At 39.8% G+C, this 25,126-nt stretch overlaps 2 protein-coding genes across 4 annotated transcripts in view; both read left to right on the forward strand.

Moving 5' to 3' along the window:
- Positions 1 to 1,366: 1,366 nt before the first annotated feature.
- On the forward strand, positions 1,367 to 6,032 carry LOC134550430 (endogenous retrovirus group 3 member 1 Env polyprotein-like). 2 transcript variants are annotated; one of them, XM_063397131.1, is made up of 2 exons: positions 1,367 to 2,479; positions 3,027 to 6,032. In XM_063397131.1, the coding sequence occupies exon 2, from the start codon at positions 3,841 to 3,843 to the stop codon at positions 5,656 to 5,658; it is 1,818 nt and encodes a 605-aa protein (XP_063253201.1). In that variant the 5' UTR covers positions 1,367 to 2,479; positions 3,027 to 3,840; the 3' UTR covers positions 5,659 to 6,032. The 2 variants fall into 2 exon arrangements, with proteins under 2 accessions (XP_063253201.1, XP_063253202.1); XM_063397132.1 differs by having other exon boundaries at positions 3,027 to 6,018.
- A 514-nt stretch (positions 6,033 to 6,546) lies between these two features.
- LRGUK (leucine rich repeats and guanylate kinase domain containing) overlaps positions 6,547 to 25,126 on the forward strand; it is a 57,535-nt gene continuing 38,955 nt past the window's right edge. The window contains exons 1-8 of one of the 2 annotated variants that reach the window (XM_063397134.1): positions 6,547 to 7,035; positions 10,825 to 10,932; positions 11,685 to 11,766; positions 12,921 to 13,021; positions 14,291 to 14,372; positions 17,820 to 17,944; positions 20,910 to 21,053; positions 24,510 to 24,590. In XM_063397134.1, coding sequence (XP_063253204.1) covers positions 6,865 to 7,035; positions 10,825 to 10,932; positions 11,685 to 11,766; positions 12,921 to 13,021; positions 14,291 to 14,372; positions 17,820 to 17,944; positions 20,910 to 21,053; positions 24,510 to 24,590 — 894 coding nt within the window. In that variant the 5' untranslated portion in view covers positions 6,547 to 6,864. The remainder of the gene's footprint in view (positions 7,036 to 10,824; positions 10,933 to 11,684; positions 11,767 to 12,920; positions 13,022 to 14,290; positions 14,373 to 17,819; positions 17,945 to 20,909; positions 21,054 to 24,509; positions 24,591 to 25,126) is intronic. The other variant, XM_063397135.1, reaches the window with a different exon arrangement.

Raw genomic sequence — 25,126 nt, forward strand, 5'->3', positions numbered from 1 at the left:
ATTAGGAATAGGAGTTATACCAGAAAATGGGAAGATGACAGCTAAAATACTGAAACTAGAACAGGAGGATGAAAAGAAAATTAAAAAGGAGGTATGGGCTGCTGAAGGAAATAGAGGAGGGTTGAATATTGACCCCATAAAAGTTAAAATTGAAAGAGAAGATTGTCCCATACGGGTGCGTCAGTATCCTATCTCATTAGAGGGACGGGAAGGGTTGAAGCCAGTAATAGAAGGACTGATAAGGGATGGTACACTAGAACCCTGTATGTCTCCTCATAATACCCCCATTCTTCCAGTAAAGAAACCTGATGGGAGTTACAGACTGGTACAAGACTTAAGGGAGGTAAACAAGAGAACTCGGACCAGATATCCAGTAGTTCCCAACCCGTATACTCTCCTAAGTAAGGTCCCTCCCCAGCATCAGTGGTTTAGTGTAGTGGATCTTAAAGACGCCTTTTGGGCTTGCCCATTAGCCGAGGAGAGCCGAGATATCTTTGCCTTTGAATGGGAGAACCCACAAACTGGGAGAAAGCAGCAATTAAGATGGACAAAATTGCCGCAGGGTTTTACTGAATCTCCAAACTTATTTGGACAAGCTTTAGAAACCATATTACAAACTTTCCCCACTCCCTCTGGGATACAAGTTATCCAATATGTAGATGATCTCTTGCTATCAGGAGAAGTAAAAGCTGAAGTCAGAGAGGCTACTATAAAGCTTTTAAATTTTCTTGGAGAAAAAGGATTGAGAGTATCAAAAAGGAAATTACAATTTGTGGAACCAGAGGTAAAATATCTTGGACACTTAATAAGTAAGGGCAACCGGAAGCTCAGCCCAGAAAGGATTGCAGGAATATTATCCCTTCCCTCTCCCTCTTCCAAAAGGGAAATCAGAAAACTACTCGGCTTATTGGGATATTGTAGATTATGGATTGAAGGATACACACAGGCAGTAAAATTTTTATACAAAAAGTTGACAGAGGGAGATGATATAAGATGGAACAAGGAAGATGAGGATAAATTAGGAAAACTGAAGTCAAAACTGGCTTCAATCCCAGCATTAAGTTTACCCTCACTATCAAAACCCTTCTATTTATATGTGAATACAGAAAAGGGAGTGGCTCATGGAGTTCTAGCTCAGGAGTGGGGAGGAGTAAAGAAACCAGTGGCTTATCTATCAAAAATGTTGGATCCAGTGAGCCATGGCTGGCCAGTGTGTATTCAAGCTATAGCAGCTACTGCAATTCTAGTTGAAGAAAGCCGTAAACTGACTTTTGGAGGTAAACTAATTGTGTGCACACCTCATGCAGTTCGAAATGTGTTAAACCAAAAGGCTGAAAAATGGTTGACAGACTCCCGGATGCTAAAATATGAGGCGATCTTGATAGACAGTGATGATTTGACATTAGAAGTAAATAAAAGCCTGAACCCAGCTCAATTTTTATATGGGGAACCAACAGATAACTTAATACATGATTGTCTAGAAATTATCCAATACCAGACAAAGATTCGAGAAGACCTTGAGGACCAAGCCCTTTTAGAAGGGGAAATAATTTATGTGGATGGTTCTTCCAGATGCCTACAAGGAAAAAGAATGTCCGGATATGCAGTAGTTGATGGGAAAAACATGCAAACTATTGAAAAAGGGAAATTACCCTCAAACTGGTCAGCTCAAACCTGTGAATTATATGCTCTAAAAAGGGCACTAGAACACTTAGCACATAAAAAGGGTACAGTTTACACTGACAGCATGTATTGCTTCGGAGTAGTACATACCTTTGGAAAAATTTGGGAAGAAAGAGGATTGCTTAATTCAAGAGGAAAAGGATTAGTACATGAAGGGCTCATTTTAGAGGTCTTAGAAGCATTAAAATTACCTGAAGAGATAGCTGTAGTACATATTAGAGGTCACCAAAAGGGAGTAACTCCAGAAGTAAGGGGAAATAATTTGGCAGACCAAGAAGCAAAGGACGCAGCAGAGAATGGAGTGGAAAGAGTAATGTTAATATTAACTACAAACGAGGAGGAATTGGAAATTCCAAAATTCAGTGAAACTGAGGAAAAAGAGTTAAAGGAGATAGGAGGTGAACAAGATGAATCAGGGAAATGGAAACTTCCTGATGGAAGGCAATTACTCAATAAAATACTTACTAGAAGGATATTAGAAGACATGCATCAAAAAACTCACTGGGGTACCCAGGCTTTGTGTGATCATTTCTTAAGAAACTATGGGTGCATTGGGATTTATGGGGTAGCAAAAAGGGTAACTGAAAAATGTATAACTTGTCAAAGGATAAATAAGAAAGTAATGAGGAAAACCACCCGGGGAGGTCGGGAATTAGCCCTTAGACCATTTCAAAGTATCCAAGTAGATTTTACAGAACTTCCTCAAGTTCAGCGATGGAAATATATATTAGTAATAACAGACCATTTAACTCATTGGGTGGAGGCAGTTCCCACTGCCAAGGCTACTGCTAATGTGGTAAGTAAAACCCTTTTGGAACAAATTATTCCAAGATATGGGATGGTTAATAGAATAGATTCAGACAGAGGAACACACTTTACATCAAAAGTGTTACAACAATTAATTCAAGCCTTGGGGATAAAATGGGAATTACACACCCCATGGCACCCACAAAGTTCGGGCAGAGTAGAGAGGATGAACCAAACTTTAAAAAGAACTTTAACCAAATTAATAGTTGAAACCCGAATGTCATGGGTACAATGCTTGCCTTTAGCATTACTGAGAATTCGAACACAACCCAGATCAGATCTGGGAGTGTCACCTTATGAAATGATGTTTGGGTTACCTTTTCTGACCACTAAACATGAAAATGCTACTTATGAAGTAGGGGAAAGGAGTGTTAAGGGATATATTAACACAATTGCAAAAACCCTTGAGAATTTAAGACTAAAAGGAATAATCCCTCAAACCACCCCTTTAGACTTTAAAATCCATAATATTCATCCAGGGGAGTGGGTATTAGTAAAAACATGGAAGGAACAATCTTTAACTCCACAATGGGAAGGTCCTTTTCAGGTATTGCTGACGACCGAGGCGGCGGTCCGGACCAGAGAACGAGGGTGGATCCACGCCAGCAGAATCAAAGGACCTGTGGAAAAGCCTAAGGAGTGGACAATATCATCGGAACCGGGTGATACGAAATTAACCCTAAAACGGAAATGAGAGGTGATGAACTGGGGAGATCCGCATGATCCAGGAAACATACACAGGATCACACCAGACTGGGAAGCTAGACCGAGTTTGCACCAGTGGTTTCAAATACCACCTGGGAAAACTTTGAGACACCTCCGGTACCCTCCCTGGGGAGGAATACTTCCACCACAGACAGGAGGATCGGGATTGTTTCGGACAGAAAACCCCTGTGTTTTTGCCTTAGCCTGTGATTTATATAAAGAGGAGGGTGAATTACAACCTCATACATTGCCAAGCCAAATACCCTGTTTGATTCACCCAAATACTGGACATGCTGGTTGGTGTAAATGTAAGTGTTTGAGCTGTGGGAAAAATTGGTACTGTAGTTCACACAAACGACGCTCTCGTTGCATGAAGTGTAGAGTGTCACCTGAGCCCCCTATCCAAGCAGAACTTGAAGCTACTGAAATAATAACTTGGTTGTGTGGTTGGGAATTATTAGTGCCTGTTGAATGGGAGATTGCTGAGGAAGAGTGGGAGACCACGGTCAAGAAGTGTCAAAAACGATTTGCCTGGAAATTAGCTAAGAGAAAGTGACAATAGAGGAGAGGGCAAGACCAGATTGGCCTCTGTAATCGCCACCGAGAAGATCACATACACCTGCTGTGGGCTGCAACCCCATAGGCATGGGAGGTGGGAGTATAAGCCATACTGGACCTCTCCTGGTTCTGTCACTCATTTTCTGGCTCTTCCCTTTTGGGATGCCGACCAGGCCATGCTACAGGTGTTACCAAAAACTGTATATGGAAAGACACCGAGGCTCCTTCTTTATTTCTCACACTCATATCAACAGTCACTGTTATAACCCTTCCAAATTGGGAAACTGCATACACAATGGGAAAAAGTACTGGATGGCGGAAAATGTGAGGGGAAGTGAATGTGCAAAAGGGGAGAAATGGATGTGTTTCACCCACATTACTGGGAGTAAAACAAAGGATTTGGTAAAGGAGGAATTGATAAGCAAAAAAGCTAGGCCTGCACCACCACCAAAGCCTGTACCAATCTCGCTGGATGGTTTGTATAAGAAATTGGAACAACAACTAGAGAAAGAAATAGATATTTCACGGATGGGTAAAAATCTGTTTGTGGAATTGGGAGAAAGAATAAGTAAGGAACTCAACGTAACCAATTGTTGGGTCTGTGGAGGGGCTTTGATGTCAGAAGAATGGCCATGGAAAGGCAGCAGCTTAGGCCCAATCGAGCTCCTTAAGTGGAACCAAACAAGTATAAAGGGAGAAAATCGGCCAGGGGGATGGATTTTAAGTTCAGTAGTCATAGGGGAGGAATGTCTTTGGCGTGAAGGAAAAAAGTTCCTCCGTGAAGTAGGAAAAACTCCCTGTAAAAGATACAAGGTTAGTAATGGAACCTCTGTATGGTGGATCCCAGAAGAACCTACCATGTACTGGACCCAGAAAAAAGAAAAAAACGGAAATTGTGAATATAATAATAAAATCAGGCTTTTTCAATGTAATGATACAGGAAAGAATCCTTATGTTGGCATCCCAGAGATTTCTAAATTTTGGGAGAATATGGATGAGCAAAAATTGGACTATTGGAAAGCTCCAGACGGTTTGTTCTGGATATGTGGGAAAAGGGCGTATCCAAAACTCCCTCCCAAGTGGAAAGGGAGCTGTACTCTGGGTGTCATACAACCAGGATTTTTTCTTTTGCCCGGACCTGAAGGGGATCACTTAGGGATACCAGTTTATGAGGATCTAAAAAGAAGCAAGAGAGATGTAATTGGAGGATTCCAAAAATGGGGAGAGGATGAGTGGCCCCCTGCACGCATACTGGAAACATACGGACCAGCCACCTGGGCACAGGACGGGAGTTGGGGATATCGAACTCCCATTTATATGTTAAATCGTATCATAAGGCTTCAAGCAGTCGTAGAGATAATAACAAACAAAACTGGTAGGGCAATGGAATTAATATCCAGGCAACAAACTCAAATCAGAGCCGCTGTGTACCAAAACAGGTTAGCACTGGATTACCTATTAGCTGAAGAAGGGGGTGTTTGTGGAAAGTTCAATACATCAGATTGTTGTTTAAAAATAGATGATAATGGAGAAGCTGTCCTGGATATAGTCAATGATATCAGAAAAATTGCCCATGTACCAGTCCAGAAGTGGGAATCCATGCTAAGTACCAGCTGGTGGGATAATGTGCTAGGAATAGAATGGTGGAAGAAACTAGGTTTTTTCCTCTTATGTGCTACAGCTGGTTTAATATTCATCCCTTGTTTGATCCCTTGTTTTATCAGATTAATCACTAGTGTAGTTCAAGGTATGCAATTAGTGACCTTGGATCAAAAGATGGATACAACAAAAACAGTACAAAAGATTATGGTATTAAGGAAACAAAACAGAGTAGAAGACCCCCTCCAGGAAGCCAGACTGATTTATGAAGAAAATGAACATAGAAGGGATGCAAGAGAGCAGTAAATATCGCTCGAGCCAATTTTATTATAAAAAGAAAGAGGAGGGATTGTGAAAAAGGCATATTGTGTGTGTGGCTCTACGCAGATATTTACTATATGTAATATGCTAGGTAGAAAAGTTATGCAATATTAACATTTTAAATAATATAGTAAATGTAGTTTTTAACATTGAATCTAAGTAAGAATTGTGTGTAAGGTATTGTCCTTAGCTCAAGAGCAAAGAGAAGATAACCCAGAGGTTTCTACACAGAGAGAACAATTACAACAAGCCAGACTAAAAACCCCTCTTGGATGTTTCAGAGGGAAAGATGCATATCTCCTTGAAACCACCCTGACCACTCCAGACCATGCATATCTCCTTGAAACCACCCTGATCACTCCAGACCATGAATATCTCCTTGAATCTACCCTAGTCAAGCGAGACCATTGTATATCTCCTTGAATCCACAAAGCCGCCTGGTTAAGCCAGACTCCAGGACGCCAGGGGTTTTGCAAAAGGCTCTTGGCAAACGGGCTTTTCTTAGATAAAGTATGCATAATCATTAAAGTTTGTCCTCAAAAATAGAGATGCTTCTCTCTAACGGGGCCCTTCTTTTCTCGCAGCTTTTGTCTGAGAGGAGAGGGGACGGTAGACCTGGGCTACCTTTCTTTGCTCTTATTGCCTCATTATTTGTCCTGTCTCTGAAAACTTTTTAAACTTTTATTATTGTATTAATTTTTTGTAACCAATTTTTATTCTTTATTAAATTTTCATAAATTTCAAAAAGCGAGTTATTAGCATTTATCACACTCCACTTTCTGAGGGGGCAATAAAGGCTCTGTCTTCATCAGAAAGTCTTTGTGCGCCTCTTTATCTCCTTAAATTGACATATTTATAACGTTTATAAGTGCGTTCTGCAAGAGCACTTATAAGAGGCGGGAGCGAGGCCAATGGCTGCCTCAGGGAGGCGAACTACAACTCCCAAGATGCTCCGCGGCTCGCCGGACAGAGCGGGGCGCGCTCCGTGCTGAGAACTACAGCTCCCATGCAGCACCGCGGCACGCTCTGCGCTCCTATTGGCTGGCTGGGTGGTTGGCGCCAACCCCGCCTTGGGGCAGCGGAGCTTCGCGTCTCCATGGCAACGCGTAAACAAATGGCGGCGTCCAGGCCTGAGCGAGGACGGGAGCGATAGCGGAGCCCGCTCCGTCTGCTCCGTCCTTAAAACAGCAAATGGCAGGCGAGCGGAACGGGAGAGAAGACCGCCCCGAGAGGCCCCTTCCTCTTTCTCACGAGCCCCTCGCTCAGGAGTTCCCCGAGGAGCAGCCCCAGCTCGGCCCGCCTCACCGCCAGGACGAGCGGGAGGAGGAGGACGGCGAGGAGGAAGAGTCGGAGCGCTCAGAGGTTCATGCCAGGGCTCCCCAGCTGTTTGAGGAGGGGAGTGGGGTTGTGAGGGAACTGCCCTTTCCCCCCTCATGTTAGAAATGAGACGCTTGACATGGCCAATATATCAAGCAGCAATTCAATTTAATAATCGATTAATTAATTAGCATGGTGAAGTGTGAGCAAAGACAGCGCGCTGGGTACAGTGGAAGGATTTTCCCTTCCGACTGCACCCCGAGTGCTGGACTTGCTGGGATTTTATTTGCTATATTCATACATATTCATCAGCTTTTCTCAGCAGTCTCTATTTCCAATTTTTAACGTCATTATTCAATACCTATTGTAGTCCATTTTGATATTTCAATATTTCAGGATGTACATCCAGGATATGTATTCCAGGTGGTGGGGTCCAGCTTCTATTTTCCAGGTCCATCACTCTTTGATAGTCATGTTCAGTTTTCCTTTTTCAGGAACCATAAATCAATCTTTTCTTCTGTATCCAGGATTTTTTCTTTTTTTACCAGTCTGTGAGAAAGCCTTTTTACATTCTAAAACTACAGTTAAAAATTCTTTAATACAAAGTAAGGTTCTAAAGTTATAATTCAAAGACTCTTATTACAGAATAGCTTGACATTTATAGTAGGTAATTGCAAGCAAAGTTTGTTCAAAAACCTTCTTCCATGCTTTCCTCAATTGTTTATTAGAACTCATCTTTATAACTGTGTCATGTGTTCTACAATTACAATTACACAATTACACATACAGATTATTTTTATTTCCCTGACACAAAACACAACTTTGTATTTCACACTCATCACTCAGTGTGGATGTGGGGGAAAGGAGGGGGAGTGGATGGGGACATCAGGTCATTTTTGTCCCCTCACCTCTCCTTTTGGCCTTGGTTAGGGTCCCCTCCCTCCCCGGGGTGTCCAGGGCACTCCTGGATGGTCCCTCTCTCTCACAGGATCAATTAGATTGGGAAAAACCTTTGGAGATGCTCAATTCCAACCATTAACCCAGCACTGGCAAGTTTCCTCCTGGCCATATAAAATTAAGGATAAACTGGTACAAATATGGCCAAATTAACCTCATTTCCCTTTTAAATCCATATAAGATTAGGGAAACACTGGCACAAGTATGGTCAAATTAACCCCATTTCCCTTATTTAATCCATATAAAATTAAGGATTAACTGGTACATATATGACCAAATTAACCCCATTTCCTGTTTAAATCCATATAAGATTAAGGACAAACTGACACAAGTATGGCCAAATTAACCCCATTTCCTGTTTAAATCCATATAAAATTAAGGATAAACTGGTACAAATATGGCCAAATTAACCCCATTTCCCTTTTAAATCCATATAAAATTAAGGATAAACTGACACAAGTATGGCCAAATTAACCCCATTTCCCGTTTAAATCCATATACGATTAAGGATAAACTGGTACAAATATGACCAAATCAACCCCATTTCCTTTTTGAATCCATATAAAATTAAGGATAAACTGGTACAAATATGGCCAAATCAACCCCATTTCCTTTTTGAATCCATATAAAATTAAGGATAAACTGGTACAAATATGACCAAATCAACCCCATTTCCTGTTTAAATCCATATAAAATTAGGATAAACTGGTACAAATATGACCAAATTAACCCCATTTCCTGTTTAAATCCATATAAAATTAAGGATAAACTGGTACAAATATGGCCAAATTAACCCCATTTCCTGTTTAAATCCATATAAAATTAAGGATAAACTGGCACAAGTATGGCCAAATTAACCCCATTCCCTTTTAAATCCATATAAAATTAAGGATAAACTGGCACAAGTATGGCCAAATCAACCCCATTTCCTATTTAAATACATATAAAATTAAGGATAAACTGATACAAATATGACCAAATTAACCCCATTTCCTTTTAAATCCATATAAAATTAAGGATAAACTGATACAAGTATGGCCAAATCAACCCGATTTCCCTTTTAAATCCATATAAAATTAAGGATAAACTCGCACAAGTATGGCCAAATTAACCCCATTTCCTTTTTAAATCCATATAAGATTAGGGATAAACTGACACAAGTATGGCCAAATTAACCCCATTTTCTGTTTAAATCCATATAAAATTAAGGATAAACTGGTACAAATATGGCCAAATTAACCCCATTTCCTTTTTAAATCCATATAAGATTAGGGATAAACTGACACAAGTATGGCCAAATTAACCCCATTTCCTTTTTAAATCCATATAAAATTAGGGATAAACTGGCACAAGTATGGCCAAATTAACCCCATTTCCTTTTTAAATCCATATAAAATTAAGGATAAACTGGTACAAATATGGCCAAATCAACCCCATTTCACTTTTAAATCCATATAAAATTAAGGATAAACTGGTACAAGTATGACCAAATCAACCCCATTTCCTGTTTAAATTCCCACCCCTGAGCTTCCATAATCCCCATGGACACAAATTTTCTCTCCTTGCCCTGCTGGTCTTTAAATCCCAACACCACAAATCACCACCTCACATTTTGCCTTGTGGAAATTCTTCTGTGCCCTCCCTGGCTGTAACACCTGGGTGCCACAATGAAATTATTCTGTTATTTATATTTATTCTCTAGATTAGCCAGCTCGTAGGAATTTCACAAACCACTGGCTGGGTTTCTCATTAAGCCGTGGTTCATTAGTGCCATCTGTCAAGCAGTCTCTTTGACAAAGGTGGTTTTTTTCTCTCTGTAAAAGGAGCTGGGCTGCTCACGCTGAACAAATGGAAAGGGCTCCCAATAATGTGAATTTTGGGGTGCAGATGTTAATGTCCATGGTCAGTGGGTGGCTCAGCAGGTCAGGGAATGGGTGCTGTGCTTCAGCCAGGAGGGAAAAAATTAAATATCCTGGCAAAAAAAACCAAAAAAAACCTTCTTAAATGGATGGAGCTGGCACGTGGCACGTTTCTGTTTAGCTGGTTTTGAGGGTTCATCATTTTTCCTAATAATTTGGGGTTTTTTTATTTTATTTTATTTTATTTTTATTGTTTTATTCTATTTTATTTTTATTTATTTATTTTTTTATTTTATTTTTAGCATCATTATTCCTAATATTTTATTTTATTTTTTTATTTTATTTTATTTTATTTTATTTTATTTTATTTTTTTAGCATCCTTTTTTCTAGTAAATTATTTGATTTGATTCTTATTATTTTATTTATTTTATTATTTTATTTTATTTTATTTTTATTGTTTTATTCTATTTTATTTTTATTTTATTTTATTTTTAGCATCTTTATTCCTAATATTTTATTTTATTTTATTTATTTATTTATTTATTTATTAATTTTTAGCATCATTTTTTCTAATAAATTATTTGATTTGATTCTTATTATTTTATTTATTTTATTATTTTATTTTTATTTTTTTAATTTATTTTATTTTATTTTTAGCATCATTTTTTCTAATAAATTATTTGATTTGATTCTTATTGTTTTATTTATTTATTTAATTTTATTGTTTTATTTTATTGTTTCATTTTATTTTATTTATTTTTAGCATCATTTTTTCTAATAAATTATTTGATTTGATTTTTATTATTTTATTTTATTTTATTTTATTTTATTTTATTTTATTTTATTTTATTTTATTTTATTTTATTATTTCACCACCCATTTGGGGGGGCGATGAAGCGCTGATTGACGGCTTTTACCAGCCCTGTCCCCACTCGAACCCCTGGATTCTCCCAAGCGTGGAATTTCCCTTCACAAACCTCCCCTCCATCCATTTTCCCTTTTCCTGGTGTTTTTTAGGATCAGCTGAAGGCGGTGCTGGATGAAGACACCGCCGCTGAGGGACTCCACACCTTGGGCTACTCAGCCCCTGGCACTGAATATGCTTTTCTTCACCTCTCACTCCCAGTAAGTACAAGCAAAAAAACCAAAAAAAAAACCAGTTTAAAGTGCTTTTCTGCACAAATATTTCCTTTTTTTTCTACAGCAAATAGTTGGCCTTGTTAAAAAGAAAAATGCCAAGAGGCAGAGCTTTGTCTCTGCTTGTTTCATGTTCAGGTTTTTGATAAGACTCAGAGTGGCTCCTGCTGACTGCCAGAGTGGAGAATTTGGGGTATTTTTTTTTCAAGTAGTAGCATCAGCAGTGAAAGTTTTTGATTTTTTTCCTTCATCCAGTCCTCAGGTGTGAAAAATGTAAAATGTATCCTCCTGCTCCTGAGGAAAAGAAGTAGAGGAATGTGTAAAACACCTGGAAATGCTGGGTTCAGGATGTCAAAGCTGCTGTCCCTCCCTTTTCCCCACAGCTTTATTTCCCTGGTGTTTTTCCTCACTGCAGCTCCCCCTTTGTTGTTTCAAAGTTGGATTTTTTTGACTTTTTCTCTGTTTGTGGCTGCTCCAACATCACTTTCTGTACCTGTCACCTTGTTCTGCTGCAGCTGCAGGGACCTTGGGGTAGCTGAATTCACACAACCAATTATTGAAATTATGATTAAAATCCCTCCCTCTCCTCTTTCCCAGGGTCGTGAGCTGAGTGACATCAGCATTCTCTCTGGATTCACTCACCTGCAGAAAATAAATCTTTCCTCCAATAAAATTAATGGTATTGAGCAAATAAACTACAAAATAAATAAACTCTCGTCCCTCCCTCTCCTCTTTCCCAGGGTCGTGAGCTGAGTGACATCAGCATTCTCTCTGGATTCACTCACCTGCAGAAAATGGACCTTTCCTCCAATAAAATTAACGGTATGGAGTAAATAAATGACAAATTCTCGGGCTGTGAAACCCTTTCAGATGAGAAATGTGCTGGACCAAGGAGTTTGAGTGTCTCAAAGCCTGGCTGACATTTCAGTGCTATCAAATTCCACAGAACCAGGCTTGATCCCCTCCAAAACACCCCAAATATCCACGGCCCATTAAGACCAGCTTGTGTTTATCAGTGAGAAAACAGAGCTTAAACTCTCAGTTTGTTGCCCAGAGGTGAAATCCCAGCAGATCTGGCAGGGTGAAGCTGGAGATTTGAATATTCTATATATATTTGAATATATATTCTATATATACTTGAATATATATTTGAATATTCCACGTGCAGGTGGCAAAATATTCAAGTTACGCTGGGTTTGGTTTCCCCAGCCTTGAGTTATCCCTTGTCAAGGTTTTTTCCATGGGTGACAAAAGCTAAAAAATTACTTTATTATTTTTTTAAAACATTTAGAAAGGTGCCAAATGGAGACTGGAGCAAACTCCATCAGCTGCTCCTTCCCTCTCTCTCTTTCATTATTTTTTTTAATTTTAACATCAAGTGGAATAAGCTGTGGTGGGGCAACCACTTTATTTCTCTCAATATTTCTCTCAATATTTCTCTCAATATTTCTCTCAATATTTCTCTCAATATTTCTCTTTCTTTCACTTGAGGAGCTGGAGTCCAAGAATAGCAGCACTTTTGTAACCTCTCCCTGCTCATTTCAATAAGAGGGAATATTTTTCTTTTTCCTGTGGAGGCCAGATATGAACAGAGCAGGGACTTTTCCATAGCAACCACTCATTTACTCCTCAGTCGTGGCCTAAATTATTTCCTCCACTAATTGATAACTCAGGACAGAGTGATTCTGTCATTCCAGAGGTGGAGAGAATATAAAAATAAATTCCTGCTTAAAGGCAGGTCAGCTGCAATAATGAAAATTAAATGTAGAACTTGGATATTTATTTTTTGTGCTTTATAAACTTTATTTTTTCCCCTCTAGGAGGTGTCAATATATCTGATATCTGCATTTTAGGCATCACTTTCTGAATGTGCAGCTCCAAACTGACTCTTAATTGCTGCAGGATGTAATTATCACACTTTGCCCTGATGATCTTTGCATTCAGGCTCAGGGTTTGACATTTTGTTTCATTTCTAGATCTATCCTGTATCAGTCACATGCCTTATTTAACAGAGCTGAATGCTTCCAAAAACCAGCTGACCACGTATTTCAATTTTAAAGCACCTAAAAACCTCAAGGTAAGTCTGCAAAAAAAAACCAAAAAACATTTTAAAGGTTTAAATTCAAAACCATTTTCTGAATCTAAGTTGGTATTTGATCCTAGGCAAAAGTCAATTTTTATTCTGTCTTAATTCTTCTTTCTTACCTCAGTTCACATTTTCCGTTTCCCTTTTCCCTTTCCCTTTTCTTTTCCTTTTCCCTTTTCCTTTTCCCTTTTCCTTTTCCCTTTTCCCTTTTCCCATTTCCCTTTTCCCATTTCCCTTTCCCCTTTCCCCTTTCCCCTTTTCCCTTTCCCCTTTCCCTCTTTCCCTTTTCCCTTTTCCCTTTCCCTTTTCCCTTTTCCCCTTTCCCCTTTCCCCTTTCCCTCTTTCCCTTTTCCCCTTTCCCCTTTCCCCTTTCCCCTTTCCCCTTTCCCCTTTCCCCTTTCCCCTTTCCCCTTTCCCCTTTCCCCTTTCCCCTTTCCCCTTTCCCCTTTCCCCTTTCCCCTTTCCCTTTTCCCCTTTCCCTTTTCCCCTTTCCCTTTTCCCCTTTCCCTTTTCCCCTTTCCCTTTTCCCTTTCCCTTTTCCCTTTTCCCTTTTCCCTTTTCCCTTTTCCCTTTTCCCTTTTCCCTTTTCCCTTTTCCCTTTTCCTTTCCCCTTTTCCTTTCCCCTTTCCCCTTTCCCTCTTTCCCATTTCCCTTTTCCCCTTTCCCTTTTCCCTTTTCCCTTTTCCCTTTTCCCTTTCCCCTTTCCCCTTTCCCTTTTTCCCCTTTCCCTTTTTCCCCTTTCCCATTTTCCCCTTTCCCATTTTCCCCTTTCCCATTTTCCCCCTTTCCCATTTTCCCCTTTCCCTTTTTCCCCTTTCCCTTTTTCCCCTTTTTCCCTTTTTCCCCTTTTTCCCCTTTCCCTTTTTCCCCTTTCCCATTTTCCCCTTTCCCTTTTTCCCCTTTTTCCCTTTTTCCCCTTTTTCCCCCTTTCCCTTTTTCCCCTTTCCCTTTTTCCCCTTTCCCTTTTTCCCTTTTTCCCTTTTTCCTTTTTCCTTTTTCCTTTTCCCTTTTCCCCTTTTCCCCTTTTCCCCTTTTCCCCTTTTCCTTTTCCAAATGTTTGGCCCTGTCTTTTATTTATATGTCTATCTATGTGTATTTTATTTGTATTTTTATTTATTCACTCATATTTTATTTATGTCTTTTATTTTGTGCCCCACTGAACCCCTGCATTTGGTGGGAAGTTGGAGCACACAGCAAACTCCCAGCCAGAGTAAGTGCTGAAGAAATTACCCCCAAAATCCTTTTTTTTTTTTCCTTTAGGAAGTAGATTTTTCACACAATCAAATCCCAAAAATGCAAGATTTGTCAGCGTACTATTGCCTTACCAAACTCCTGCTGGATTGTATCCTTTGGGGACTCCTGAATGGGAGAAAAGTTGATTTTTTAATGCTGTTATTTCAAATAAATACCTGTTTTCTTTGTATTTTCCTCTTCATGTCAATTTTGTCCTTAGAACTGGGATGAAATTGTAATTCTGGTGCTGGAATTGAGTTTAATTTACTTAAGCATTGAAGTATCATGGGGAAGTGAAAAGGGGAGATGTCCCTTACAGAGGTAATAAATAATAATAATAAAAAAAGGATTTTTAAATCCCAAATGTTAACAGGGGGTTTAATTAATTATCTTAATTAATTAATTATTCTTAAATTTTTATTTATATAAATAGATATCATTATTTATATAAATATGTATTATTATATTGCATGTTATGTTTGTTATGTTTATGTTAATGTTTATGTTATGTTATGTTAATGTTATGTTTGTTATGTTATGTGTATTTACACTATATGTATTTATACTATACTATATATATTTATATTATTTATTTATATTTATATTAATATTATTTATATTGTATTGTTTGTATAAATACACATATATTTATAATTTTTATTTTATTATATTATTTATATAAATACACATATATTTATATGAATATATAAAAATTAATTAATTAATTAACCTGAAATAAAAAGGAATTTGCTGTTTCATCTTAGACCCAACCAATGATGCAGGACAAGGCTGTTTAGTGAAAAATGAAAAGAATTTTTAAGAGACAAAACTTCGTGGGGTTTTTGAGGGCAGCACACGGAGCAAAGTTTGTTCTGCTCCCCACTCCAAACTCCTCCAACTCGTGAAATCAGAAAACTTTCCTGGCAGAAACCTCATCAACAGGGACCTGTAAATTGACTTTTCAGCCTGTTTTTTCTAATCCCTTCCTGTGCTTTCTGGAGCTTCCCGTTGCCCTGCTGCCTTCAAATCGCTTCCTGAGGGCTCCTGAACTTTTCCTTTTTTTCCTATCAGGAACTGCATCCTGATTTTCTGCTCCCTGAAAAGGAGGAGACAGGAGGCTGCTGCAGGTTTTTCTGTCTCTTGCCCATTACCAACTGAAATTAATCCAATTCCTGTTTCAGATAAAGCATTTGCAGGGCACCCACTTTATATTATTATTATTATTATTATTATTATTATTATTATTATTATTATTATTATTATTATTATTATCTCTAGTATTATCTCTAGTATTATCTCTAGTATTATCTCTAGTATTATATTGTTATGTTTATATACTTACCATATCAATAAAATAATATTTTATTATATTATTTATATTTACAAAGCCTGCAGACTGACACAAATCCTGTCACAAAATGGCACCAAACCACTCTCCTTTTGCAATCCTAATTTTCCATCACGGAGCAAAAAACCCCTCCTGAAAAATGAAAAAAGGGGGAAAAACAAAAAAATCAGAATTTTTTTCTTGTGGATCTGATGTGGAGGTTTTGTTTTGGTTTTGTGCTGCCTTGGATTTCCTCATTTGTCAAGGAATAAGTTGGTGAAATGAGGATAAAAATGTTTTTATATACACAAGAGAAACCCCTAAAACAGAGGGAAATGAGGGCAGGATTGGAAATGCCGAATTCAGACCAGCAAAGCCTGAATCTGGTTCAAACACTCCTCACCTGGCAGACAGAAAAATCCCATTTTTAATCACAGATGAAACAAAAATCCTCTCTGAAATACCCTGGGGAAGCAGAAACGTGTGGCATCCATTTCTCATTGACAGCAACTAAACTTTCCTTACCATTTTTAAATGAATTATCGTGCAGATGGTCAGGTCATTTTTACTTTTTTTGTGCAGCTTTCTAAAGGAATTGCCAGGGAGGGATTGCCCAAACCAGAGAGAGAGACACAACTTGGCCAAAAATATGTGACAAAGCTTTATAGTGAGTTGTTAAAAGGCTAAAATTGAATTTATTATTATTCAGTGCTGAGCAATTTGCTGGCTCACATTGATGCTTGTGGCTTAAACTTGAATTTTCCCTTGTTCAGACTGGGGCAGATTTTTACCTGATCTGGGGCAGATCCAGGCTCAGCTTCCTCTCCATTCATGTAAAGGAGAAATTGGAGCTGGATTTGTTGTCAAAAATTCTTTGTTTAAGGAATTTGAGGAGTTCTGTTAGTGCTGAAGTTTGCTGAGAGGAATTCTAATTATTTCTACTGCTGGTTTTAACTGTGATGTTAATTTAAAAAACACTTTCTCCTCTCAGGACAGATGGCCAGGACAGAACAGGTATAATTTAGGCAGAAACAACCCCATAAAAATTATGAATTTATTTATGAATAATTTCTGTAGCACGCTCCGAGCAGTGGGATTTAAACCCCCTCAGGATGAATCCTCTCCTGTCCAGCTCCCCCACACCATAAAATCAGCCTCGGTTGGTTAATTTATCACCTAATTACCGCTCAGGTTTTGTGTTCAGGTTGGTTTTATCTCGGCGTTGCTGTTCCCTGAGGTAAATGAGGTTTTTCGTCTTCTCTTTGCCCTCAGTGTTTCACCCCGGAGCCAGAGCAGCCAGGCTGAGTCCCCAGTCCGAGTTTCCAGGGTTGTTTATTCTCCATCATCTCTCAGTTCTGTCCCAGCTCTGCAGGGCGTCCCCAGCAGAGCAGGACACGCGGGGGACTGGGCGGGTCAGAGGGTCCCGGACCCTTTGTACCATTCCCTGGCCCAAACACATCCAAAATGAACTTTTTATTGACAGAATCTTACCAATACTCACTGCCCATGTTAACATGTAATTTCTACTCTAAACCAATCCTTGTGATCCAACTCAGCAGAAAATGGGGGATGAGAACAAGAACAAGGAGCACAGGGACCACTCCCCAATTCCTCCATCTTGTCTCTTCAAACCCATACACTAAAAATTCTAAATTCTACATTCACACTCTGTGATAAACTAACTACTGCTTATTTTGAATTCTCTCGGGTTGTGATTCTTCACACACTGTGGGCATTCACTCCATGGCAGGGATCAGAGGCAGTGCCCTCCTGGGCTCTGTGTGAGGCTGCCTGAGCCCCTTGGACAGACCCCAGACCCCCTGTCCGGTCTTGGAGAGGATCCAGCTCCTCTCCAAGAAATTTATGGACCGAGGGGCCCCACTTGGAAAGTCAGGAAACCAGGAAGGGTCTCCCTTCCCTCCCCCTCTCTTTTCTATCCCCATTTCCCATAAAAATCCTTCTGAATGGATTCTGCGTGTCCCAAATCCCAGAATCCCAGAATGGTTTGGGTGGGAAGGGACCTCAGAGCTCATTCCAGGGACACCTCCCACCATCCCAGGCTGCTCCAATCCTTCCCTGGACATTCCAGGGCTCCAGGGGCAGCCACAGCTGCTCTGGGAATTCCATTCCAGGCAGGAATTCCTGCCCAAGATCCTTCCTAAACCCTCCAGGGTGGCCACAGGGATGTCCTGGACTGTGACAGTTTTATTTCCTGAAAGCTGTGCCCAGATAACGAGATCGAGGAGCTCGGGGGGCTGGAGCAGTGTCACAGCCTGACCCAGCTGAGTTTGTCACACAACAGAGTCACTGCCATCGGGGGCCTGGAGAATCTGCCCATCAGAACCCTCGACCTGGTAAGAAACAAAAAATCCTGATAGTTTTCCTGCCTCTTATCAAGATATCAATACCTTCATTAATACGGTGATAATTACCTAACAAAATCCCAGAGATATCTGCAACACTCTCCCTTTTTTTTTTAATTAATAATACAAATGTTGCACAGAAACACAACCCAGACCTATTTTTAACGCAATAAAATCATTTCATTGAATGCAAGAAAATAATTAATGCAACAAAACGTTGCTCTGAAAACAACAGGCTGCTTTTAAACGGCTTTTACTTTGTAATAAGAAGTGGAAAACACTTAATGGGACTTTAAAAATAAGTCCCAAAAAAAACCTTATACAGAGCTCCAATTGGCTACATCAGTATTAAGCACCCACATAAATATTTGAAGTGAAGTGAATGAATCCCTTATCAGGAATAGAAATATTCTTTTCCAATCCTTTTAAAAAATTTAAAGGTTTTTCTTCTGTTCTGTAGAAATGGAAATAGAAAATACCAACTCAGGTCGGCTGCTGCAATATTCAGGGAAGGTGTTCACATTTAACAGGTTTTGAATGATATATTCAAATAGTGTTAATAAAATTATATTTTACATCTATGATACCTCCAGGAGCTCTCAGTGATTCCCTCAGTGGCAAAAAAAAAAAAATGGAATTTGGTCTCATTTTTAGTGGGGGAAATTAACTCAGAGTGGCCAAATCCCATTGAAATGTTCTGAAAGGAGCTCTAGGAGTGTGAGGATCTTTTTTTTGTAAACACTTCAAATCTCTTTTCTCTAAATTTGAGCCACAGCAAAATTGTCGTTCCCTGATCTCCTGATTTATTTAAAGGTCTAACAGGAATTCCCTTGGGAGTCTGCTCTGTCCAGTGATGGGAGATCATTCACAGTTAAATCTTGTTAAATATGAACAAGTTCCTCTTTTGGGGTTCTTAGGTGCTGATATCACTCTTGATAGCACTGCTTGTCTTTTTTAATTAGCCACGTGGAAATTAGGGAAATCGATTTTAGCAGAGCATTTTCTTATCTAATTAGAATAAAATGCAGTTCTCTTTATTATTATTATTTTCATTTTTATCCTCTCTCTTCCCAGCAACTCAGCTTTCTCTCCCCATTTCCCCTTGAGCTTTTTAGGTTGAAAAGAGTAGAAAGTTCTGAAGTTTGGGACGAAGACTTCAAAACCTGTAAATTCTGCCTTGCTGTACCAAAACCCCTTTATTCCACTCATGTTTGCAAAGAAAAAAAACATAAAATGAGAAGCACAGCTCTAATGAACTGGACCCTCAGGAATTTTCTGCTTTTAAAGGATCTAGCCCCAAAATCCCTTTTGTTCACAGAATTTTCTGTGCATCTCTGGCCCAGCATTTTGTAACTCCAGCTCCGAGCTGCATTTAACCAGAGGTGTAACAAAGCTCAGGAGCAGAGAGGGAGCCTCCACGCTATTAATAACCTAATTAAACATTTAAAAGTCAGGAAAAAATGTCAAGGACAGACAACTGGATTAACATCAGAGTCAGCTGGCTTATTTATTTCAACAGTTCCTAAATATTTATTAAGAGAAGATGAGGCTTCCAAGCTTTTAGCACAAGGTGAGGCTGATGGCAAAATAAAATTTGCAAGGTGATGGAGGAGGGATCCTGTGGAGAGGCCATCTGGGACAGGGATGAGCAGGGAATTGTTATCCCTGCTTGGCAGAAATGGTTTTTGAGGCCCTGAGGAATGGAACCATCTGGAGGCCAGCGAGAAATCAGGGCCTGGTTTGGGAAAAACTCTGAGGTTTTCAAAACTTTGGGGCGTTTCATGTGGGGAAGTCTGGGAGAATTTACAGGAAAATAGAGAGGGTGTGGTTGGTTTTTTGTATTTTGTTTGTTTGTTTGTTTGTTTGTTTGATTGATTATTTTTTAAACATTTCTGCGCTGTCACTGACAGTGGATGAAGCCTTCTCTTAATGGGCATTAATATGGATTTATGTATTCCAGAGAGATTTTGGTATCCTAGCAGAGAATCATGGAATGGTTTGGGCTGGAAGGGACCTTCAAGGTCACCCAGGGCCACCCCTGCCATGGCAGGGACACCTCCCACCGTCCCAGGCTGCTCCAATCCTTCCATGGCCATTTCCAGGGGTCCAGGGGCAGCCACAGCTGCTCTGGCAATTCCATTCCAGGCAGGAATTCCTGCCCAAGATCCCATCCAGCCCTGCCCTCTGGCACTGGGAGCCATTCCCTGTGTCCTGTCCCTCTGTCCCTTGTCCCCAGTCCCTCTGCAGCTCTCCTGGAGCCCCTCCAGGCCCTGGAAGCCCCTCCAGGCCCTGGAATGTGCTGGAAGCTCTCCCTGGAGCCTTCCCTTCTCCAGGGGAAGATTCTCAACCCTCAACCCATCTCCTCTCTATCCTACCTTAATTTTTTTCATTATTTATTCTGTAATCACAAGTGTAAGTAGAGCCATGATTACACAGGGAAATTCAATGTATTTATGTATATATATTCCATAATTTTCCATGCATCTCTGTGTTCTAAATTTCGAGCTGGATGGTGACAAGAGTGTTCTTGGGCCAATATCAGCTTTTAAAAAAATGTTAGAGCTCTTTTTATTGCTGTTGTCTCTTCAAGGTGAGTTGGAGATAAGCTCATCAGGAGAGAGTTGATTCCTTTTTTCCACGAGCAGGAATGTGACATATCGGGACAATGCAGAAAGGCCCATTTGTGACAGGATTGTCCATGGGAAAGGATCCCCAAATCCAACAAACAACTCTCTTTTTTTTCCCCCAGAAATGTCATTTTCCATGGAGGTTTATCAGCAGGAGTGGAACACAGCAGGATATGCACGAGGCTAATGCAGAAAGGCCAATTTTTGATGGGATTCTCCACGACAAAGAATCCTTAAACCAAACAAATAACTTTTTTTTTCCCCTCAGGAATGTTGTTTTTCATAGAGGTTTATTTGCACTTTCTCTGCTTTCATTCCTTTTCCCTTAGAGCTTTAACCAGATTGAGAAGGTGAACGGGCTGAAGACCTTGAGATCTCTGCGGAAGGTGGATCTGTCCCACAACAAAATAAACAGCCTGCAAGGCTTGGAGGAGCACGAGCTCCTGCAGGTGATCAACCTGGAGGACAACCAGGTACACACCGAGCTCGGCTTCTTCAAAAACACAGAACATTTCAATTCCTTAAACACTCAGTTCCTTGGAGGGCTCCAAAACTCATCCAGCACTGCAAGAAATGAATGTTAGAAAAGATGAGATCTTTTTCCTTTTTCCTTTTTTCCTTTTTCCTTTTTCCTTTTTCCTTTTTCCTTTCTCCTTTCTCCTTTCTCCTTTCTCCTTTCCTTTCCTTTCCTTTCCTTTCCTTTCCTTTCCTTTCCTTTCCTTTCCTTTCCTTTCCTTTCCTTTCCTTTCCTTTCCTTTCCTTTCCTTTCCTTTCCTTTCCTTTCCTTTCCTTTCCTTTCCTTTCCTTTCCTTTCCTTTCCTTTCCTTTCCTTTCCTTTCCTTTCCTTCTCCTTCTCCTTCTCCTTCTCCTTCTCCTTCTCCTTCTCCTTCTCCTTCTCCTTCTCCTTCTCCTTCTCCTTCTCCTTCTCCTTCTCCTTCTCCTTCTCCTTCTCCTTCTCCTTCTCCTTCTCCTTCTCCTTCTCCTTCTCCTTCTCCTTCTCTCCCTTTTTTTCTTTTCCTTTTCCTTTTGTTCCCTTTTTCTTTTTCTTTTCCTTTTCCTTTTTTCCCTTTTTCTTTTCCTTTTCCTTTTCCTTTTCCTTTTCCTTTTCCTTTTCCTTTTCCTTTTTTTCCCTTTTTCTTTTTCTTTTTCTTTTTCTTTTCCTTTTCCTTTTATTCCCTTTTTCTTTTTCTTTTCCTTTTCCTTTTATTCCCTTTTTCTTTTTCTTTTCCTTTTCCTTTTTTTCCCTTTTTCTTTTTCTTTTCCTTTTCCTTTTTTCCCTTTTTCTTTTTCTTTTCCTTTTCCTTTTATTCCCTTTTTCTTTTTCTTTTCCTTTTCCTTTTTTTCCCTTTTTCTTTTTCTTTCCTTTTCCTTTTTTTCCCTTTTCCTTTTTCTTTTCCTTTTTTTCCCCTTTTTCTTTTCTTTTCCTTTTCCTTTTTTTCCCTTTTTCTTTTTCTTTTCCTTTTCCTTTTCCTTTTCCTTTTTTTTCCCTTTTTCTTTTTCTTTTTCTTTTTCTTTTTCTTTTTCTTTTTCTTTTTCTTTTTCTTTTTCTTTTTCTTTTTCTTTTCCTTTTTTTCCCTTTTTCTTTTTCTTTTCCTTTTCCTTTTTTTCCCTTTTTCTTTTTCTTTTCCTTTTTTTCCCTTCTTTTTTTTTCTTTTCCTGGTGTCCTCCCAGCCCTTACTTCATCTCTCAGGGGTTTTTTTCTCCACTCTGTTCCCACTTTATTGCTCCCACACATGGAGGATTTCCAGTGCTGCCCTGGGTGGATCAGACAGGGATGAGTTTGCAGCTTTTCCCGCTGGATTATTCCGGAGGATCTTTATTTACACCACAGCTCTGCTGCTGCCAGGTCTCAGGGGGGTTGTTAACATCTCTCAGCCCGATTTTATGACCACAGATTCTCCTGAGCTCTCAGCTGGAAACTCCCTGCAAGGCAGAACTGCAAGAACTCTGTTAAAAAGTGGATTTTGTTATGCAGCACAATTTTCTGTACTGGCAATACAATGGCACCATCCAAGTCATTTGAATTTTGAATGCCAAACCAAATATCCACAATAATTTTGATATTGATCTTCCAGCATCCTTAACTGAAAAGAAAAATCAATTCCTGAATCACTTTGACATCAAAGACATGTGAAAAAAAAAAAAAGATAACTGAAGAAAATAGAAATATAAAACAGCAGTGGAACATTTTCTATCATTTCTCCCTCCTTGCAAGAGGATTTAATTCAAGTCACTGTGGATTCTTTTTCTCCCTGTGTTTAGGGTGACATTTAAAGGCACCTCAATTGCAGCAGACAGGAAACTCTCTAATGGTGTGGCTGTTATTAACATTAATAACACCACTTCCATTCCCTTATTTATTTTCCACTGTTCTTTACAGCACATAAAAACTCTTAATTTTACCTCATCAAAACTTGCCTCTTTGAATGATGTCGTTGAAACTCTTTAATGAGTCACCCTGTTTTGAACGTTGCCTTCTGGAGAATAATTTAAAGGGGAGTTTTAATTAATCATCACATGGAGTTACTTCAGCTCACAGCCACTCAGAATGATCTTAAATTTTAGGGCTTTTAAAAAATGGGCACAACAGGTTCAGCTGCAGATGTGTCCCTTGTAAAAACCCAGTGATTTTCAACTGTTGATGGCTGGAATTCTGGGATTTATTTAAGAAATCCACTCAAATCACATTTAACTTGGTGAAAAGTGTGCTGGGTGGGGTTATAACTCTAAAAGTGAGTTTTGAGTAGGCTGTGGTTGAGGTTTATGTTCTTAGACACTTTAAAAGGATTGAGTATGAGTTAGGGAGAATCTGGAGTCTTTTAGGTTCAGTCGGGTTTCAGGATTTAAAAGGGGCCATGAGAGAGATGGAGAGAGGCTTTCACATGGAGAAATACAGGCAGGAGCAAAGGGAATGGCTTTGCACTGAAACAGGAGAGATTCAGGTTGGATTTGGGGATGGAATTCCTGGCTGGGAGGGCGGGAGGGGCTGGGCTGGAATTCCCAGAGCAGCTGTGGCTGCCCCTGGATCCCTGGAATGTCCAAGGCCAGGCTGGAGCACCCTGGGGCAGTGGGAGATGCCTAATACTCCTTTTCCCTTCCCTTCCCTTCCCTTCCCTTCCCTTCCCTTCCCTTCCCTTCCCTTCCCTTCCCTTCCCTTCCCTTCCCTTCCCTTCCCTTCCCTTCCCTTCCCTTCCCTTCCCTTCCCTTCCCTTCCCTTCCCTTCCCTTCCCTTCCCTTCCCTTCCCTTCCCTTCCCTTCCCTTCCCTTCCCTTCCCTTCCCTTCCCTTCCCTTCCCTTCCCTTCCCTTCCCTTCCCTTCCCTTCCCTTCCCTTTTCTCTTCTCCTTCCTCCTTCCCCTTCCTTTTGAAATGAAAGTTTCAAAATTAAAACTGAGCCCAGCTTTCCTTTGTGCACAGATGAGACCCCAAATTGCCTGGACCCTCTGCACCCCCTGATTTATCCCTCTGGACACATCCAAGGACAAAAATCCTGATCCTTTTTAGCCAAGTGCTGCGAGTTCTGGGGGACGAACTTGAACTTCAGTGCCAAGAAACTCTTAAAAGGATTTTTTTTTTTAAACTACCCAGCCAGAGCACGAATTTGACTGCAGAATTGCCTCATTTAAGCACATCAGCACATAAAAAGCCAAATGTGTTAGGGCTTGACATTTGAAAGAACTGGAGAAATGCAGGTGCCTGGAAATTGCTGTGTGGATTATCCTGCTGCTCCAGCTAGCAGCCAAGTTGTCTCCTTTTGTGCCTGGAAGTGCCTCACCGAGTGCAGTTAACACGTAAACCCCTTTTGTGATTTATAATGATTTTTTTAATGCCCAGATTTGAAGAGCAGGCATTAAAATTCTTCATTTTCCCTGCAAAGTTCTCCTGGATTCTGCTGCTGCTGATTTTATGCTCTGTTTCTGTCCCTGCTCAGGTGGCTGAGCTGAGTGAGCTGAAATGGATTAAAGATCTGCCTCTCCTCAGGGTTTTAAACCTTCTAGAAAACCCTCTGCAGGTAAGAAAGAAGCAAAAATGAGAACCTCAACCTGATGGTTTGATTCCTTTTAGCTCCAATTTCTGTCTGTAGAAGTGGACAGGTGATTTGTCCTGAGTGATCAAAGACAATTCTATCCCAACTCTCGTGATTTCTAAATTCTGTGTGAATTTTACAATCGTTCCCAATGCCAGGAAGAAGAAAAATATTCAGAGCTTAATTTTTTCTTGTAATTGCCAGGTTTTTATTGGCTTTTATGAGACTGGTCTGTCATGGCACACAATGAAATTAGCAGGAATAAATACCTGAAATAAACTGTTCCTGGTTTTCTGTAATCTGAAAAGCTTTTCCTGCTGAGATGTCCTTCTCCTAAACAAAGCCTGATCAATCCCCTTTCCATTTTTCAATTCCCATCTTGGCTTTTTGAATATTGTGGTTACAAACTTTTGAACAACTCCGCTCTCGCTGCAGCAGCTGAGCTCATGAAGGGTCAGTTTTGGGCAGTAAAAAACCTTTCATTTTGCAATGTATTGAGGCAAATTTAATTTTACCCGATT

The sequence above is a fragment of the Prinia subflava genome, chromosome 4 (assembly GCF_021018805.1).
Source record: "Prinia subflava isolate CZ2003 ecotype Zambia chromosome 4, Cam_Psub_1.2, whole genome shotgun sequence".
In the NCBI taxonomy this organism is placed as follows: domain Eukaryota; kingdom Metazoa; phylum Chordata; class Aves; order Passeriformes; family Cisticolidae; genus Prinia; species Prinia subflava.

What these genes read in the sequence shown, in the direction of transcription:
- LOC134550430 (XM_063397131.1), top strand. Translation starts at nt 3,841, where the DNA reads ATGGGAGGTGGGAGTATAAGCCATACTGGACCTCTCCTGGTTCTGTCA.